Source organism: Muntiacus reevesi, chromosome 8, assembly GCF_963930625.1.
Source record: "Muntiacus reevesi chromosome 8, mMunRee1.1, whole genome shotgun sequence".
In the NCBI taxonomy this organism is placed as follows: Eukaryota; Metazoa; Chordata; class Mammalia; order Artiodactyla; family Cervidae; genus Muntiacus; species Muntiacus reevesi.
In genome coordinates, this window is record NC_089256.1 from 25825559 (window position 1) to 25843288 (window position 17730).

At 42.7% G+C, this 17730-nt stretch overlaps 1 protein-coding gene across 5 annotated transcripts in view; it reads left to right on the plus strand.

Annotated features, from left to right (window-relative positions):
• The window catches only part of DIP2A (disco interacting protein 2 homolog A), a 109209-nt gene that overhangs the window by 24887 nt on the left and 66592 nt on the right, over positions 1-17730 (plus strand). For 4 of the 5 annotated variants that reach the window (XR_010664172.1, XM_065942324.1, XM_065942325.1 and 1 more), the window contains exons 4-6: positions 6028-6147; positions 8608-8835; positions 12134-12268. Coding sequence is in view for 4 of the 5 variants with exons in the window: in XM_065942324.1 (XP_065798396.1) it covers positions 6028-6147; positions 8608-8835; positions 12134-12268 (483 nt within the window). In the remaining variant the exon portion in view is untranslated. The remainder of the gene's footprint in view (positions 1-6027; positions 6148-8607; positions 8836-12133; positions 12269-17730) is intronic. The other variant, XM_065942326.1, reaches the window with a different exon arrangement.

The window sequence follows — 17730 nt, forward strand, 5'->3', positions numbered from 1 at the left end:
GCGGTCCTCTGCTCGGACACCACAGCTCCGCTGCGGAGAGGGCCTTCTCTGAACTGTGACTTACCGCATCGTGGTTTTCAAGAAAAAAACAAAACTTCCATAGATCTCAGTATGTTTTAGTGTAGCCTGGAGTGTGAGCATGCTCCTCTCAGCAGTTGTGTATAGACGTCTCAGAAGAAAGCAAAATCTTCCTCACCACTGAATTCATTTCTGTAAATGCCTGTTTCCATTTTTCTACTGGAACTTTGGGGTTGGTGTTGGTGGATTTGCCCAGTAGGGAACCACTCTACTACTCTACGTGTGTTAAGTATTTTATTTTTCTCTAATTTTGGAGATTTCCTTCTAATTAGGTTTCTGCCACTCTGTTAGTGCTTTTATAAATACTTGGATTTGTCTCTGGCATTTTATTTGAATTATCAGGACATCCATTGAAAAAATGCATGCTTCCAATGATCATTTTATTTATTTATTATTTTTGGCAGTTCTGGGTCCTTGTTGCTGTGTGGACTTCTCATTGCAGTGGCTTCTCTTTTTGTGGGACACAGGATTTAGGGTATGTGGGCTTCAGGAGTTGTGGCTCCCATGCTCCAGAGCACAGGCTAACTAGTTGCAGTGCACGAGTTTAGTTGCTCCGAGGCATGTGGGATCTTCCTGGACCAGGGATGGAACCTGTGTCTCCGGCACTGGCAGGCGGATTCTTTACCACCAAACCACCAAAGAAGCCCTGTGCTTCCTGTTACAGATTAGATATCAGTAGCTTTTGAACACTTTTTTGCTTGTTTAACATTTTCACTGTAGCGTGATTAAATATTTCTTTTACATTTAAACTCAGTAAGCTTTTATAAAAGAAAACTTTCAAGATAGATAAAGAAATAGCCATTTCGTTTTAAGAATTTTTTTTTTAAATGAAGATTTTATTTTTTTATTTTTATTTTCTTCCCCCAATTATTTTTATTAGTTGGAGGCTAATTACTTTACAATATCGTAGTGGTTTTTGCCATACATTGACATAAATCAGCCATGGATTTACATGTGTTCCCCATCCTGAACCCCCCTCCAACCTCCCATCCCTCTGGGTCATCCCAGTGCACCAGCCCCGAGCACTTGTCTCATGCATACAACCTGGACTGGAGATCTGTTTCACACTTGATAATATACATGTTTTGATGCTATTCTCTCAGATCATCCCACCCTCGCCTTCTCCCATAGAGTCCAAAAGTCTGTTCTGTACATCTGTGTCACTTTTTCTGTCTTGCATATAGGATTATTGTTACCGTCTTTCTAAATTGCATATATATGCGTTAGTATACTGTATTGGTGTTTGTCTTTCTGGCTTACTTCACTCTGTATAATGGGCTCCAGTTTCATCCATCTCATTAGAACTGATTCAAATGTATTCTTTTTAATGGCTGAGTAATATTCCATTGTGTATATGTACCACAGCTTTCTTATCCATTTGTCAGCTAATGGGCATCTAGGTTGCTTCCATGTCCTGGCTATTATATGTTTATAAAATGAAGATTTTAAATGGTTGGTTAACGTGGGAGTGTGATGATGTGATTTGAGGAAAGTATTGATCAGATAATTTCTTACCAATTTAATATACATTTAAAAAAAACTTCCCCACACTGACAATGATTTCTTTTCATATTACATCAATGATGCCTGTAACATAGAACATTGGAAACGGCCCCATCAGCATTCCACCAGTGGAGCCCTGGGCACAAAATGGACACGTGTCCATGCACCCTGAGTGAGGTCACCAGAGGTCCCCTGCCTGTCCTCACCTCCCGTTCCCTGTCACCTCTATTTACATGTGACTGATGTTGAGGACCTGATTTCTGTCCTTGTGAACTGTATCTGGTTCTTGTTGTTTACTTTCTGAAAATAAGACCTTCACCGTAAATGTTCTTTGCTCATATTTTCTCCAAGGCTTGTCTTCTCTGAATTCTCTTACAGTGGCTTTTGTAGCAGAAGTTTTTAATTTTAATGAAGTGTGGCTTATCCCTTCCTTTTCTTTCTTGAATAGTGCTTTTGTTCTTGTATCTAAGAAATCTGTGCCAAACCCAAAGTCACAAAGATTCTTACCTGTGTTTTTTTCTAGAAGTTTTGTAGTTTTAGGTTTTTACCTTTAGGTCTGTAGTTTAGATTTTGTTAATTTTAGTGTGAGTTCAGGGTGTGGTACAAAGCTGACTTTCTTGCATGTGGGAATCCCGTTGTCCCCATGCCCTCGCTCCTTTGTCTAAATGCAGCTGCTCATGGGTGACTTTCTGGACTCTGTTCTGTTCTCTTGATGGGTTCGTCTGTTGTCATGGCAGCGCCAGCTCACCTAATGATGGCAGCTTGGCAGTCATTGTTCACATGGGTATATCCACTCATTCCTCCAGGTTTATTCCTTATCATTGTTCCCTTGTATATCCTGTGCCTTTCTTCCCTCTGGCACTTTTAGGGTTTTTCTCTTTATCCCAGGTTTTGAGTGATCTGATTATTACGTGCCTTGGTATAAGTTTCTTTGTTTCTTGTGCTTGGGGTTTGTTGAGCTTCTTGGATCTGTTGCTTTATATGCCTATGTTGGTATTGTGTAGATTTTTAGTTTTTGATTGTTATCTGTACTTAGGTTGTTTGTTTGTTTCTAAGGCAGCCACAGTGTAAAAAGTCTGTGCTCACAGTCAAGCCCAATCTCTTGCAGGGGCTCCTAGGTTTGTTTCTTTTCTGAACACAGTCTTTCATGGGTGTTTCGATTGTATGTCTGGGAGTATTTTTATTAGACCCTGAAGTTTAAATGGTACTTTGGCTGGATATAAAATTACAGGTTCAAAACTCGTTTCTTCAGCTGTGTTGCCTTGTATTTGGTGATTACCATTGGTAAATTTAGCCTGTTTCCTCATCCATCAAGACTGTTTCTCTAGAAGCTTTTAGGATTGACTGGTTATCTTTGATAGTGGTAAATTTTACTGTAATATGCTTAGGTGTAAATTTTTCATCCTTAGTACCCTATGAGCCATTTTACTATAATAAGGTTTCTAAATGCTGTTTAAAAACATCTTGTTGAGCATCTTTTCATGTGTTTGTTAGCCATCTGTATGTCTTCTTTGGAGAAATGTCTGTTTAGTTCTTTGGCCCATTTTTTGATTGGGTCGTTTATTTTTCTGGAATTGAGCTTCAGGAGTTGCTTGTATATTTTTGAGATTAATCCTTTGTCTGTTTCCTCATTTGTTATTATTTTCTCCCAATCTGAGGGCTGTCTTTTCACCTTACTTATAGTTTCCTTTGTTGTGCAAAAGCTTTTAATTTTCATTAGGTCCCATTTGTTTATTTTTGCTTTTATTTCCAATATTCTGGGAGGTGGGTCATAGAAGATCTTGCTGTGATTTATGTCGGAGAGTGTTTTGCCTATGTTCTCCTCTAGGAGTTTTATAGTTTCTGGTCTTACATTTAGATCTTTAATCCATTTTGAGTTTATTTTTGTGTATGGTGTACAGACATTTCTCCAAAGAAGACATACAGATGGCTAACAAACACATGAAAAGATGCTCAACATCACTCATCATCAGAGAAATGCAAATCAAAACCACAATGAGGTACCATTACACGCCAGTCAGGATGGCTGCTATCCAAAAGTCTACAAGCAATAAATGCTGGAGAGGGTGTGGAGAAAAGGGAACCCTCTTGCACTGTTGGTGGGAATGCAAACTAGTACAGCCACTATGGAAAACAGTGTGGAGATTTCTTAAAAAACTGGAAATAGAACTGCCATATGACCCAGCAATACCACTTCTAGGCATACACACTGAGGAATCCAGATCTGAAAGAGACACGTGCACCCCAATGTTCATTGCAGCACTGTTTACAATAGCCAGGACATGGAAGCAACCCAGATGCCCATCAGCAGATGAATGGATAAGGAAGCTGTGGTACATATACACCATGGAATATTACTCAGCCGTTAAAAAGAATTCATTTGAATCAGTTCTAATGAGATGGATGAAACTGGAGCCCATAATACAGAGTGAAGTAAGCCAGAAAGATAAAGATCATTACAGTATACTAACACATATATACGGAATTTAGATAGATGGTGGCGATAACCCTATATGCAAAACAGAAAAAGAGACACAGAAGTACAGAACAGACTTTTGAACTCTGGGGGAGAACGTGAGGGTGGGAGGTTTTGAAAGAACAGCATGTATATTATCTATGGTGAAACGGACCACCAGCCCAGGTGGGATACATGAGTCAGGTGCTCGGGCCTGGTGCACTGGGAGGACCCTGAGGAGTCGGGTGGAGAGGGAGGTGGGAGGGGGGATCGGGATGGGGAATACGTGTAACTATATGGCTGATTCATGTCAATGTATGACAAAACCCACTGAAAAAAAAAAAACATCTTGTTGGGGAAAAATGCAAACACATACAAAGTGTCCTTGGTGGTGTACTGAGCCCTGGACTTGCCCAGTGCCACGATTGCCACCATGGACAGGCCCAGTCTTGGCTTCTTCATCAGCCCCTGCTGCTTCTTCCCTTCCTGTGTGATTCTGAAGCAAATCTGAGAGATCATGTCATTTTACCTAGATGTCCTAATACTCTTGGTTTCTATATCTGAAAAGAGTGTGTGTATAACTCTAAAAGATAGCTCCATTATCACAGAATAATTAGCAGTAATTCCTTAGTATCAAATACCCATGTGTTCAAACTTTATAAAACAGTTTGCACCCACGATCCAGATAAGATGTACATGTCACAGATTGTCGGTGTGTGTTTCTGCCGGTGATAACTTGGTCTGGGGCCTTGGCTGTGGCCTGGCTGCTCCTGGCTCCATGGCTCTAGCAGGTCACTTTGGGACCAGTGTTTTCCCACCACAGGCACTGCAGACCTGTGTCTCTCCCCTCCCTGGGATGCTGGCAGGGTTGATCCCTTGGTTCATTAGGGTGGATTTGGTGGTAGGATGGCTGGACCAGTTCTGTGAAGAGCAAGCAGCTTGTTCTCATCAAACGGCACAGGAGAGCCGGGAGAAATGCTCAGTTCTTTCCATCCAGTTAATGTTTTTCAAAACGGTAGCTTGTGTCACTGGCATCCTCCAATGGCAGCCAGTTAGTTTTACTTCCTCTTTTTCTTCCTTTCTTTTCTCTGATCTTGTTTTTGTCCTTGGTGGTATTCAGACTGCCCCAACCTTTTTCTTTGGGGGTACATCTCTGTCGGCTCCAGCATTGGGTTGCTGGCCAGGAACTTGTTGGTTGGTAGGATGAGAGTCTCCAGAACCCTCTGCCACTTCCTGCACCCTGGAACCCACATTTCTCAGGGTTCTCGCAGTGAGGACAGTGTTGTAAGACTGCAGCCTGGATGGTAGGGGTGCTCATTGCACTCGGGCTGGTCATCATTTCTAGACATTTTTAGAGACTGAAGTAAGACATGCTATTTAAAGATGAAATGCCACGTGTGTTCATGCTGATAATTTCCATTCAGATTCAGGACTGCAGTGTTCCCCTCACTCCTGGAGTCTCTGTGTGTATCCCTTCTCTCCCTGTGAGCATCTTGGTTTCTAGGGAGGAATGATGGGGTGAGGCCATCAGGCCCCTCTTCGTTGGCTCTCTTGCACTTGACCACAAGCGTGGCAGTGTGACGGGACCCTCACCACCCCCCGGCCGTGTGACTACAGGAAGAGCTTGGTTCCTTGCATGGCTCTGCCCATCCTGGGACTTGATCGGCACAGCAGCTCAGACAATTTGACCACAGAGCTTTAGTGCTGCTTGTAGTGGTTTATACCATAATCAGAGTGCATTAGGTTCATCTGTTTCATTTTATTTTCAGTTTTGGGGATTTCCTGGTTTAAATCTGAAAATACTTGCGAAGTTGAATCTATAAACCAAGGGATATTTGTAGAAATCTAGGACCAGTGTGTGGACCCACATGTAGGCTGACCTTGTGTTCCTTTTATACTCAATGAAACCAGCTTAAAAACATGAACCATGGTTTTGTTCCTTCATCAGGAATCTTGTAACAGATGCTTTTGCTGCTGTTGTTTCTGTGCAGATGTTCACACTGAGGCCGTGCAGGCAGCTTTGGCCAAATACAAAGAGAGGAAGATGCCCATGCCATCCAAGAGGCGCTCTGTCCTCACGCACGCGTCTGTGGAGGCCTACACACCCCCAGGTACTGATTACGGTTGGGACCGCCTGGGCAGGGTTGGGGCGGCTTGGGCAGGGTTTCCCATTGAGATGGAGCAGGCTTCTGATTGTGGTGAGGAGTGTGTGTGTGCTCATGCACGTTTCTGTGCATGCAGTGAGCTTGCTTCCAATAGATCGTCTATATAGATTTTAATTTTTTCACTAAGATGTAATTTGTGTCTTTTAGTAAAGAGGGGAACCAGCAGTAAGTGCTTTATGGGGTGACAGAGTTCCATGAATTCAGAAATTTAAAATTATTCTCATTGAGTTGGTCAAAAAGTTCCTTGAGTTTTTTTTTTTTTTTTTTTTTTTTTTAAGAAAAAAGACACATTTCTCACTTTCATCAAGAACTTTATTGAACAATGTATTTGTTGTTCAATACAATACATTTTGTTCCACTACCTTCTGTTATTTTTCAGGCAGTTTCATATTTCCGTTTCCCAAACTTGTTATCTTTTTGATCAAAGAACTGTTCCAGGTGCCTTTTATACAGTCTTCCAGGGAACTGAAAATTTTTTCATTAAGAGAATTTTGTAAGGCCCAAAATAAATGGACATCCAAAGGTGCAATGTCTGGTGAATAAGGCAGATAAATCAGAACTTCCCAGCCAAGCTGTAACAGTTTTTGCCTGGTCATCAAATAAACATACGGTCTTGTGTTATCCGGATGGAAGCTGATGTGTTTTCTCCTGACTAATCCCGGATGCTTTTTATTGAGTGCTGGTTTCACTTGGTCTAATTGGGAGCAGTACTTGTTGCAATTAGTTGTTTGGTTTTCCGGAAGGAGCTCCTGATAAAGGACTCCCTTCTACTCCTACCGTGTACACAACATCACCTTCTTTGGATGAAGACCAGTCTTTGGTGTAGTTGGTGGTGGTTTATTTCGCTTGCCACGTGATCTGTTCCATTCCCTATTATTGTACAAGATCCACTTTTTATCAGCTGTCACAGTTTATGTTAAAAATGGAATGTTTTCATCATGTTTAAGTTGAGAATCATACGTGGAAATACAGTCAAAGAGTTGTTTTTGTTTTTTTGCTTAACTAATGTGGAACCCAAAGATCAAATTGATGAATATAACCGAACTGGTGCAAATTATTTTCAGCACTTGATTTGGATATTTTGTGTATGTCAGCTATCTCTCACCTGGCATAACACTGGTTGTTCTCAGTTAATGTCTCAATTTGATCATGATCAACTTCAACTGGTCTACCTGACTGTGGAGCATCGTCTAGCAAGAAATTTCCCTCATGAAACTTAGCAAACCACGTTTGACATGTCTGATCAGTCACAACACCTTCTCTACACACTGCACAAATCCGTTTTTGCATTTCAGTTGCATTTTTACCTTTCTTGAAATAATAAAGCATAATATGTGAAAATGTTGCTTTTTCCCTTCCATCTTCAATATTAAAGTTGGTACATAAAAATTCACTAGTTTTGATAAGTTGTTTTCTTTTTTTTTTTTAAATGGGTGCTGATATGACAGCTGTCACAATACAGTCTAACAAATTGTCTTGAATGAAGTTGAAGACAGCTAAGCACTACTAGAGCCATCTTACAGAGAAAGCAGCGAACTTTTTGGCCAACCCAATATTATGTGTTATGTTGTTACCAGGTATTAAATGGGAAAGAATAAGACCATTTGGAGGGTTTTTGGTTTGTTTTGTTTTTGTTGTTTCATTACCATTAGAATTGAAAACTCTTAATGCGGCCTCTCTTCAGGATAGTTAGTGTGTTTTAAGTTTCCTGGAAAGCTCATCCAGATGCTGGGAGCACAGTGCTGCCTGTCTGGTTATTGAAGTCACAAAGCTGGTGACGGGCGTGTTTGGTTTGCCGACGTGGTAAAACATCAGCCACACCAGGTCCACAGGATAGTGCAGTGTTTTGCTGATGCTTCCTGACTTAAAAAAAGTTTATGTTGTTGAAAAAACGTCTTAGAAATTTATGCCAAATTATTTTCTACCAAATATAACCATAGATACTACCCAGTTTTTAAAGAACTTCCTAATAATAATGAAACCCATGATAAAATGCAGACTTGACAGAACCAGAATTCAGGTTAATTTTATTGCCCGAGGCGGGGCTCTTTTCAGAGCTCAGGCACATCCTCCAGGGTGCACAGGTGCTGGGCAAGGCCTCGCTGGGATCAGGCACCCATGGGGCAGAGGTCACCTCTGCTCTTCGGGGCCCCCAGGGCCCCACGGCATGCACTAAAGTGGTCAGGGTTGGACCAGCTGCATCCCTGGGCATGGCGTCCTGTGACCAAGTTCTTCGGGGGAGCTCAGGGTGCAGCCAGCTTCCAAGTGGCCCTGGGTCTCACTCACGGTCAGTCACACACAGGCCCTCCTGGACGTGCGGGTGCGCAGGGAGCAGGCCGGGCCGGTGTGGGAACCCCGCCCCCAAGGATGCCCCCCTCATGCCTGTCGTCGTTATTTTGACCACAGACACGTCATCTGCCTCAGAAGATGAGGGCTCTTTGCAGCGCCCCGGGCGACTGGCCTCCGCTCCGCTGCAGAGCCGCCCCAGCGTCGAGCCCTGGCCCGAGCCGGCCATTCAGGGCTCGTCCACCTCCTCCTCCGCGTCCTCCACCTCATCTCACCCCGGAGGGCAGCCTGCCGCCACGCCCAGTGCTGCTGCTGCACTTGCCGGCCCCGCGGCCCTCGCCCGCGTAGGTCAGTACAGCCGTGGGGACCCCTCCAGGCAGAGGAGCCCCCGCCCCTCCTAAGACCCACTTCTCCTCTTTGTGTGGAAAGTGTCCTTTTGGTAACAAAAGTGGTTTCTGGTGCCTCTGTGGTTTGGCAGCCCCAGACCCTGGGTGGGCCTCCCCTGGAGACCTGGACAAGAGCTGGTGCTTCTGCTCTGGAGGGGCGGCCGGCACAGGTGGACAGTCCCTGGCCGTTAGGAGGCCTGCCACCTGCAACGCCGTCTTTTGTTCCTCCCTTCTGTGCATAGCCTCAGCCCTCAGTTGTCCCTGCGCTGGGTGTCCCAAGGTGGGGCTGGGGCTGCAGCCATGGAGAGCCTTTCTTCCTCTACACACAGGGTTAGACAGTCCTCAGTCTGAAAAGAGATGTAAGTCACAGCTCAGGCATAAAGATGCCTAGACCTTTTCCAAGTCACCCAGTCCTTTAAATTATATTAATCTTAGAGAGGAAAACATTGCTAAGCTTTCACCATTTGAAGTCATATTTTTTGATGCAGAAATCGTAACTTAGCTGGCATGCAGAGCGCACATGCATTCTTGCAGGCGTGCCTTAAGAAGTGTACTCCTGGGGTGGTACATTGCTGTTGTTGGGGGTCATCTGACGAGGAGGAAGAGCTCAGTCGGGGACTGCCCTGGCTGAGACCACACAGCTGGCTGTGGTGGAGCCAGGCCAACCCATAGCTTTCTGATTCCTGTTCCTTTTCTTTGCTGTTCTGCTAAAACCAGAACTGTGCATCTGCGGTGCGCCAATGACAGGCCAGTGTTTCTGATGGGGTCCCAGCAGGTTAAGTGCCCCCCAGGCATGTGCTGGTCTCAGGCGCTGAGCTGCCTCCATGCAAGATACTGGTCCTTTGGCTGGACTGGGTGTTGTAAGTGCCCGACGCCTTCATTTCCTCTGTGGGCACATCACTGATGCTCTTCGTTTGTTACTGATTTGAGTCAGTGCCAATGGTTGTACATTTCTGTTGAGCTCGTGATGTCTTCTTAGGTGAGAACTCACGATGCCTTGACCTGCTCCCAGCACATGGAGGAGCCAGGGTCGTGCTGTCAGGGTTGTCCTGGGCGGTTTGCTTTAGGAGAGAAGGCTCCTCTGGAAGTACCCGCCAGGATTGTGTGGTCACTCTCCTGGGGAACCTACAAATGACTGGCGATTACAGCCCACATGTCCTTTAGGGGTTTCACAGGGGAGAGCTTGAAAACAGCATTAGGTGGACACATTCTTGCTGTTTGTCATGGTGATTGCATTCTTTGGAAATGCACAAGTACCTCCACTGTGAGGGAAGCGGCAGCATTCGGGTGTTCTCCTCTCTTCTTGCTTGGTCCAGCTTTCCGAAGCTCTGTTCTGGGTCCCACAGTGTGGAGAGGAGGGCAGAGCAGTCACTGTTTGCTTGTATCAGCCATTGCTGAGCTGTTGAAAACACTGCTTCTTGGTGGGTTAGAAAGAGAAGCATATTTAGCTTGAAAAACTGATGTAGTTTAAAATGTCTAACCAGACAGCCCTTGACTTCACAGAGTTGTAAGGTGAGTCTGAGTGGGCGTCTCTTTTCTCAGAAAGGTCCTGGCTGTAAAGACTTCAGGGTGGGTTGTCGCCTCTGTGGCTGAGGGGCTCCTGACTCCTGCAGGTGAGGCTGAGCCCCTCTCCCCTCCCTCCTGCTCACCTGTGCTCACATGCATGTTATGTGGTTAGTTCTAGTAGTCTGAAAGTCTGACTTGCTCTGTACTTATAGCTCACTGTTGTCTGTAGCTTTCATGCCCTACTTGTGTGACCTGAATTTTAAATCTGAAAAATATCCCTCTTCCCTCTCCTTGTTATAAAAGTTATCCTTTTTTTAGTTTCTGGCACTAGGAGAATTCTTCAATTTGGGCTAAGGAAAGAAATATAGAAAGAAGCGACTATAAAAAAAATTATAGGTAGAAAATGTTAAAAAATATTTGTTGGTTTCAGTTTGGGGCTAGGAAAATCATGTGCAGAAAACATTTGGACACAAGTACCTGTATTTAAAAGCAGTACATTTAATTACAGTAGTTCATTTTGGAGTGTAGTTTGTTTATTTTTATGCAGCTATTTAAAAAGTTACTTTGTAGTTGAGAACTACCATTTATACCTTTTTTCATGAATATAGTTAAAATCTCTCAATTTTGCTAGATTGGAAAGGTGGGGAGATTTCTTTTTAAACTGAAAGAATTCTGTGGTAAGCATACTTTAAAATGCTGATTTCATAATATCTAGCTTTTTCAAGGGTTGTGAAAACTCTTGTCATTGAAGTTAAGTTTTTCTAAATGGTGTTTTCTGCTATGTAAGTTTGTGTAGTAAGTTTGCGTTTTGTTTCCATATAAATTCATCTTTCTACATATTTAAAAAATTTTAGGTTGCGTACTCTCTAGGTTATGATGATAGATAAAAAATAAGTATCAAAATCTGTGATGGTGGGAACATTCATTTGAAGACTAAAGAGATTACAGAGCAGTATCCATTCTTGAGAGTGGACGAGTGTCACGCTAGGTCCAAATTCGGTTCTTTCCTGGTGGAGGACTGAGTTGTAGCAGTGATGCTCCAGCGGCAGTCAACCAGTGTCAGAACAGATAAACATGCCATACGGTGAAAATGACAGATAAACATGCCATACGGTGAAAATGGAGCCCAGAATGGACATTCAGACAACGGAAGGAGTGATTTAAATACTTTTTGTATCTAACATAGTTTGCCTTTAAATGTGAGGTGAGTACATTTTGTCTTAAGAACCTGATTGCAGCCCCTTAGTAATGGGACATGTTGAACTGACTCTAGGGATAGTTTTTAATCTGTGTAGGCTTCTTCTGTGAAGATTGCAAAGGTTTGTGTCTGCATGGCATTCAACTTGCTTTTTAGGGGAGTAGAGGTAGTTTAGAGAAGTCTGGCAGTTTTTTCATAATATGACAAAAAATATTATTGATTTAAAATATATTTCTGCTTCATTGAGGGAGATTTCTAAGTAAAAACTCCTCAGGCCAAATTGGGAAAGGTGTATTCCTCATGGCCATTCTGTGCTGTGGTTGGTGTTTCTGGCCTAGTTCCCTCTGAGAACTGGATGGCCATGTCCAGAGTTCAGAGTTCACAGCATCTCGTGTGCTCGGTCAGCCAGGCAGGCAGAGTCGATCGGAATGCCACATTCCTTGCTTAGAGCTCAGCTACTGAAGCTTTAGTCGAATGGAGTTTGAACAGCAACTTGATGTTCACGTTCTTTTGAATTAACAGCCACTTTTATTTTGGGTTTGTGTTTCACAAGCAGATCTGCACTCTGCCCCCCCTGATGTCACCACGGGCCTCGTGCAGCATCAGCACGCATACTGCGAGCGTCCGCAGATGACCTCCGTGAGAGGAGTCCCTCGGGGGTGCCGCGGGAGCGTCCTAGAGACGGCAGGTGGTAAGCATGCCTCTCTTCCTGCTTTGAGACAGCAGAGCCCAGGCACTGGATCTCAGGGTACCTGGTGAGCCAGCCATCAGGTGCAGCCCTGGTGCATTTAGACTGCCCGTGCGTATATCATGTGAAGAAATGATCAGGAATAGGTCAAGTCGGGAATGAGGAGACGGAGGGAGGAGAAAGCCTTCACACTGAAGTGGATGCACAGGCTTTGGATCTGTGGTATTGTGGGAAGAGGAGAAGCTGGGAAAGTTTCTCCAGTACTGCAAGTGCAACCAGCAATAGCTGCCCCAGTCAGTCCCTTCTGCGCTTGTACTGTTTCCTTTTGAAACAGTTTCCAGTGTCTTTTATCAAAATCACATGAAGTTTTTCTTGCAATGTACCAAATGTGAGTTGCAGAAAAATCCAGCAGTTCTTAGATCTGAGACCTTAACATGTTTCTAGGCTCCTGAGCAGCTGGTCTGATTTTGTTGGTGTCTTTCAGTTCCTTGTTCAGATCCAAGAGGAGAAATGGAGTCAACGTGAAGCAGTCTTCTTGTTGGTTAGATAGATTTAAAAAAAAATTAGCTTGCTCTTCTTTATATTTAAAAATTTTTAAGAACTTAGTTGAGGTGTAAATGACATATCTACTGTGTGTATTAAAGTGTATAATTTTATAAGCTTTAAAAAAATTTTTTGTTTATTTGACTGCACCAGGCCTTAGTTGCATTGTGTGAAATCTTCAGTCTTTGTTGCGGCATGTGGGATCTGGTTCCCTGACAGGGATTGAACCTGGGTTCCTTGCATTGGAGCGTGGAATCTTGGCCACTGGACCACCAGGGAAAGCTTGACAGTTTTTTTTTTTTTTTTTATTATTATTTCTCAGTGGGTTTTGTCATACATTGATATGAATCAAGCTTGACAGTTTTATAAGCTTTAAGATACATGTACTCTGTGAAATCCATACTGTAGCCAGTATATCCTGGAATCTTCCTTCCTTGTGGCTTGCTGCCTTTTCTGGCTTCCCTTCAGGCAACCACTGATTTACTTCCTGACACTGTAAAGTAGTTTGCATTTTCTAGGATTTTATATAAATAGAATCACTCAGCATTTACTTTTTATTGTCTGGCTTCTGCTACCCTACACAGTTATTTTGAAATTCATTCATGTTCTTACATGTGTCGTAGGTCATTCTTTTTCTTGGGAGATGAAATATCCCTGCATTTCATCTTATCAGTTCAGTTCAGTCACTTAGTTGTGTCCGAGTCTTTGGGACCACATGGACTGCAGCACGACAGGCTTCCCTGTCCATCCCAACTCCCGGAGCTTGCTCAAATTCATGTCCATCGAGTCAGTGATGCCATCCAACCATCTCATCCTCTGTGGTCCGTTTCTCCTCCTGCCTTCAGTCTTGCCTAGCATCAGGGTCTTTTCCAATGAGTCAGCTCTTCACATCGGCTGGCCACGGTATTGGAGCTTCAGCTTCAGCATCAGTCCTTGCAGTGGATATTCAGGACTGATTTCCTTTAGGATGGACTGGTTGGATCTCCTTGCAATCCAAGGGACTCTCAAGAGTCTTCTCCAACACCACAGTTCAAAAGCATCAGTTCTTCAGTGCTCAACTTTCATTGTGGACCAAGTCTCACATCCAATAGTTGTGAGATTTCATCCTATAGATGCACCATAGTTTTATCTTTTTACCTACTGATGGGTATTTTGGGTGTTTCCAGTTTTTGGCTGTTAGAAATAAAGTTACTGTGACTATTCCTTTACAAGTCTTTCTGTGGATATACACATTCATTTGTTTTGGATCAGTATCTAGGAGTAGAATAGCTGGATCATACAGTGGGTTTGAAAGAGAGAAAGTAAAGTCACTCAGTCGTGTCTGACTCTTTGCGACCCCATGGACTGAAGCATACCAGGCTCCTCAGTCCATGGAATTTTCCAGGCAAGAGTACTGAAATGGGTTGCCATTTCCTTCTCCAGGGGATCTTCCCAACCCAGGGATCAAACCAGAGTCTCCCACACTGCAGGCAGCCACTTTACCATCTGAGCCATCAGGGAACGTTTTAGTTTTTAAAGGAACTGCCAAACTGGGACTTCCCTAGTGGCCCAATGGTTAAGAATCTGCCTTGCAGTGCAGGGGACATGGGTTCAGTCCCTGGTCAGGGAAGTCAGATCCCACATGCTGCAACTATTGAGCCCAAGCACTGCAGCCACAACTACTGAGCCCAAGCACTGAGGCCACAACTAGAGAAACCGTGCACTGCAATAAAAGATCTGCATGATGCAGCTAAACCCCACACAGCCAAATAAATAAATAAGTATAAATAAACATTTAAAAAAAAAATAAACTGCCAAACTTACTTCCAAGTGATTGTGCCATTTCACCTCCCTGGTATTAGTGATGAGAGTCCCAGTTCCCCCACATCCTTGCCAAGAATTGGTATTGTTGGTTTTCATATGCTGACCGTCCTTGTAGTTGTGCAGAAGTGTCCCCTTATAGTTTTAATTTGCATTTCCCTAATGACTGATGATATTTAGCATATTTTCATGTGCTTATTTCCCATTTGTGTATCTTTTTACAAGGGTCTGTTCAAATCTTTTGCTTGTTTTTTAAAATGTGTTGTTTGTTTTCTTAAATTTTCAGAGTTCTTTATATAGTCTGGATATAAGTTCTGTATCAAGTTCCTAAATTTTTTTTCTCCTAGTCTGTCTCTTGTGTTTTCATCCTTTAATAGTGAGAGGAGAAGTCTTTCATTCTGATGAAGTTCAGTTTACCATTTTTTTTCTTTCATGGATTCTATTTTTGTGTCATATCTAATGTATACTTTCCTGACCCAAGATCTAATGGTTTTCTCCTATATTTTCTCCTAAAATTTTATAATTTTTAAGTTTTATGTTTAGGTACATGATCCATTTTGAGTTGAATTTAATATCAATGCAAGATACAATCTAAGTTTACTTTTCTGTGTATGGATGTCCAGTTGTTCCAGGATCATGTAATACCCCCTCTGGTTTCTTTGGCATCTTTAATGAAGATGGACCACATATGGTGGACCACATATGAGAAGAGTCTACTTTGGGGATCTGTATGCTGTTCCATACAGCAGGGATCAAAACTATTCCCAGGAAAAAGAAATGCAAAAAAGCAAAATGGCTGACTGGTGAGGCCTTACAAATAGCTGTGAAAAGAAGAGAAGCAAAAATCAAAGGAGAAAAGGAAAGATATGCCCATTTGAATGCAGAGTTCCAAAGAATAGCAAGGAGAGATAAAAAAGCCTTCCTCAGCAATCAATGCAAAGAAATAGGGGAAAACAGTAGAATAGGAAAGACTAGAGATCTCTTAAAAAAAATTAGAGATACCAAGGGAACATTTCATGCAAAGATGGACTCAGTAGAGGACAGAAATGGTATGGACCTAACAGAAGCAGAGAATATTAAGAAGAGGTGGCAAGAATACACAGAACTGTACAAAAAAGATCTTCACGACCCAGTTAATCATGATGGTGTGATCACTCACCTAGAGCCAGACATCCTGGAATGTGAAGTGGGCCTTAGGAGGCATCACTACAAACAAAGCTAGTGGAGGTGATGGAATTCCAATTAAGCTATTTCAAATCCTAAAAGATGATGCTGTGAAAGTGCTGCACTCAATATGTCAGCAAATTTGGAAAACTCAGCAGTGGCCACAGGACTGGAAAAAGTCAGTTTTCATTCCAACCCCTGAGAAAGGAAATGCCAAAGAATGCTCAAACTACCACACAATTGCACTCATCTCACATGCTAGTAAAGTAATGCTCAAAATTCTCCAAGCCAGACTTCAGTAATACGTGAACTGTGAACTTCCAGATGTTCAAGCTGGTTTTAGAAAAGGCAGAGGAACCAGAGATCACATTGCCAACATCCGCTGGATCATCTAAAAAGCAAGAGAGTTCCAGAAAACATCTATTTCTGCTTTATTGACTATGCCAAAGCCTTTGACTGTGTGGATCACAATAAACTGGAAAATTCTGAAAGAGATGGGAATACCGGACTGCCTGACCTGCCTCTTGAAAAACCTGTATGCAGGTCAGGAAGCAACAGTTAGAACTGGACATGGAACAACAGACTGGTTCCAAATAGGAAAAGGAGTACATCAAGGCTGTATATTGTCACCCTGCTTATTTAACTTATATGCAGAGTATAGCATGAGAAACGTTGAGCTGAGGAAGCACAAGCTGGAATCAAGATTGCTGGGAGAAATATCAATAACCTCAGATATGCAGATGACACCACCCTTATGGCAGAAAGTGAAGAAGAACTAAAAAGCCTTTTGATGAAAGTGAAAGAGGAGAGTGAAAAAGTTGGCTTAAAGCTCAGCATTCAGAAAACTAAGATCATGGCATCTGGTCCCATCCCCTCATGGCAAATAGATGGGGAAACAGTGGGAAGAGTGACTGACTTTATTTTTGGGGGCTCCAAAATCACTGCAAATGGTGATTGATTGCAGCCATGAAATTAAAAGATGCTTACTCCTTGGAAGGAAAGTTATGACCAACTTAGACAGCATATTAAAAAGCAGAGACACTGCCAGCAAAGGTCCATCTAGTCAAGGCTGTGGTTTTTCCAGTGGTCATGTGTGGATATGAGAGATGGACTATAAAGAAAGCTGAGTGCCTAAGAATTGATGCTTTTGAACTGTGGTGTTGGAGAAGACTCTTGAGAGTCCCTTGGATTGCAAGGAGATCCACCCAGTCCATCCTAAAGGCAATCAGTCCTGGGTGTTCATTAGAGGGTCTGATGTTGAAGCTGAAACTCCAATACTTTGGCCACCTGATGTGAAGAGCTAACTCCTTTGGAAAGACCCTGATGCTGGTAAAGATTGTGGGCAGGAGGAGAAGGGGACGACAGAGGATGAGATGGTTGGATGGTATCACTGACTCAATGTACATGAGTTTGGGTCGACTCCAGGAGTTGGTGTTGGACAGGGAGGCCTGGCGTGTTGCAGTTCATGGGGTCGCAAAGAGTTGGACTGACTGAGCGACTGAACTGAACTGAACTGATCCTGTTCCAATGCTTTTTCTGTCTTTACATCAGTACCACACTGTCATGATTTTATATATGTGGGTTTTTATATGTGGTTTTATAACAAATCTTAAAATTGTGTACTGTAGTTTGCCTTCAGCTCTTCATTTAAAAAATTGCCTTACCTCTTCTAGCTCCTTTGCATCTTAATGTATAGTTTAAAATCCATTAAAAATTTCTCCCATTTTTAATTTCTACCAAAATTCATGCTTGATTTTGATTGGTACTTCATTGACTCTCTAGATCAGTTTCGAGAGAATTGGCCTCTTCACAGTGTTGTACATTTCAATTGATAAATATGGTATATCTCTCCATTTACTTAGCACTTTAAAAAATTTTTTCAGCACTGTTTTTGTAGCTTTCAGTGTACAGGTGTTGCACATATTTTGTTAAAATTATCTCAAAATATGTTATATTTT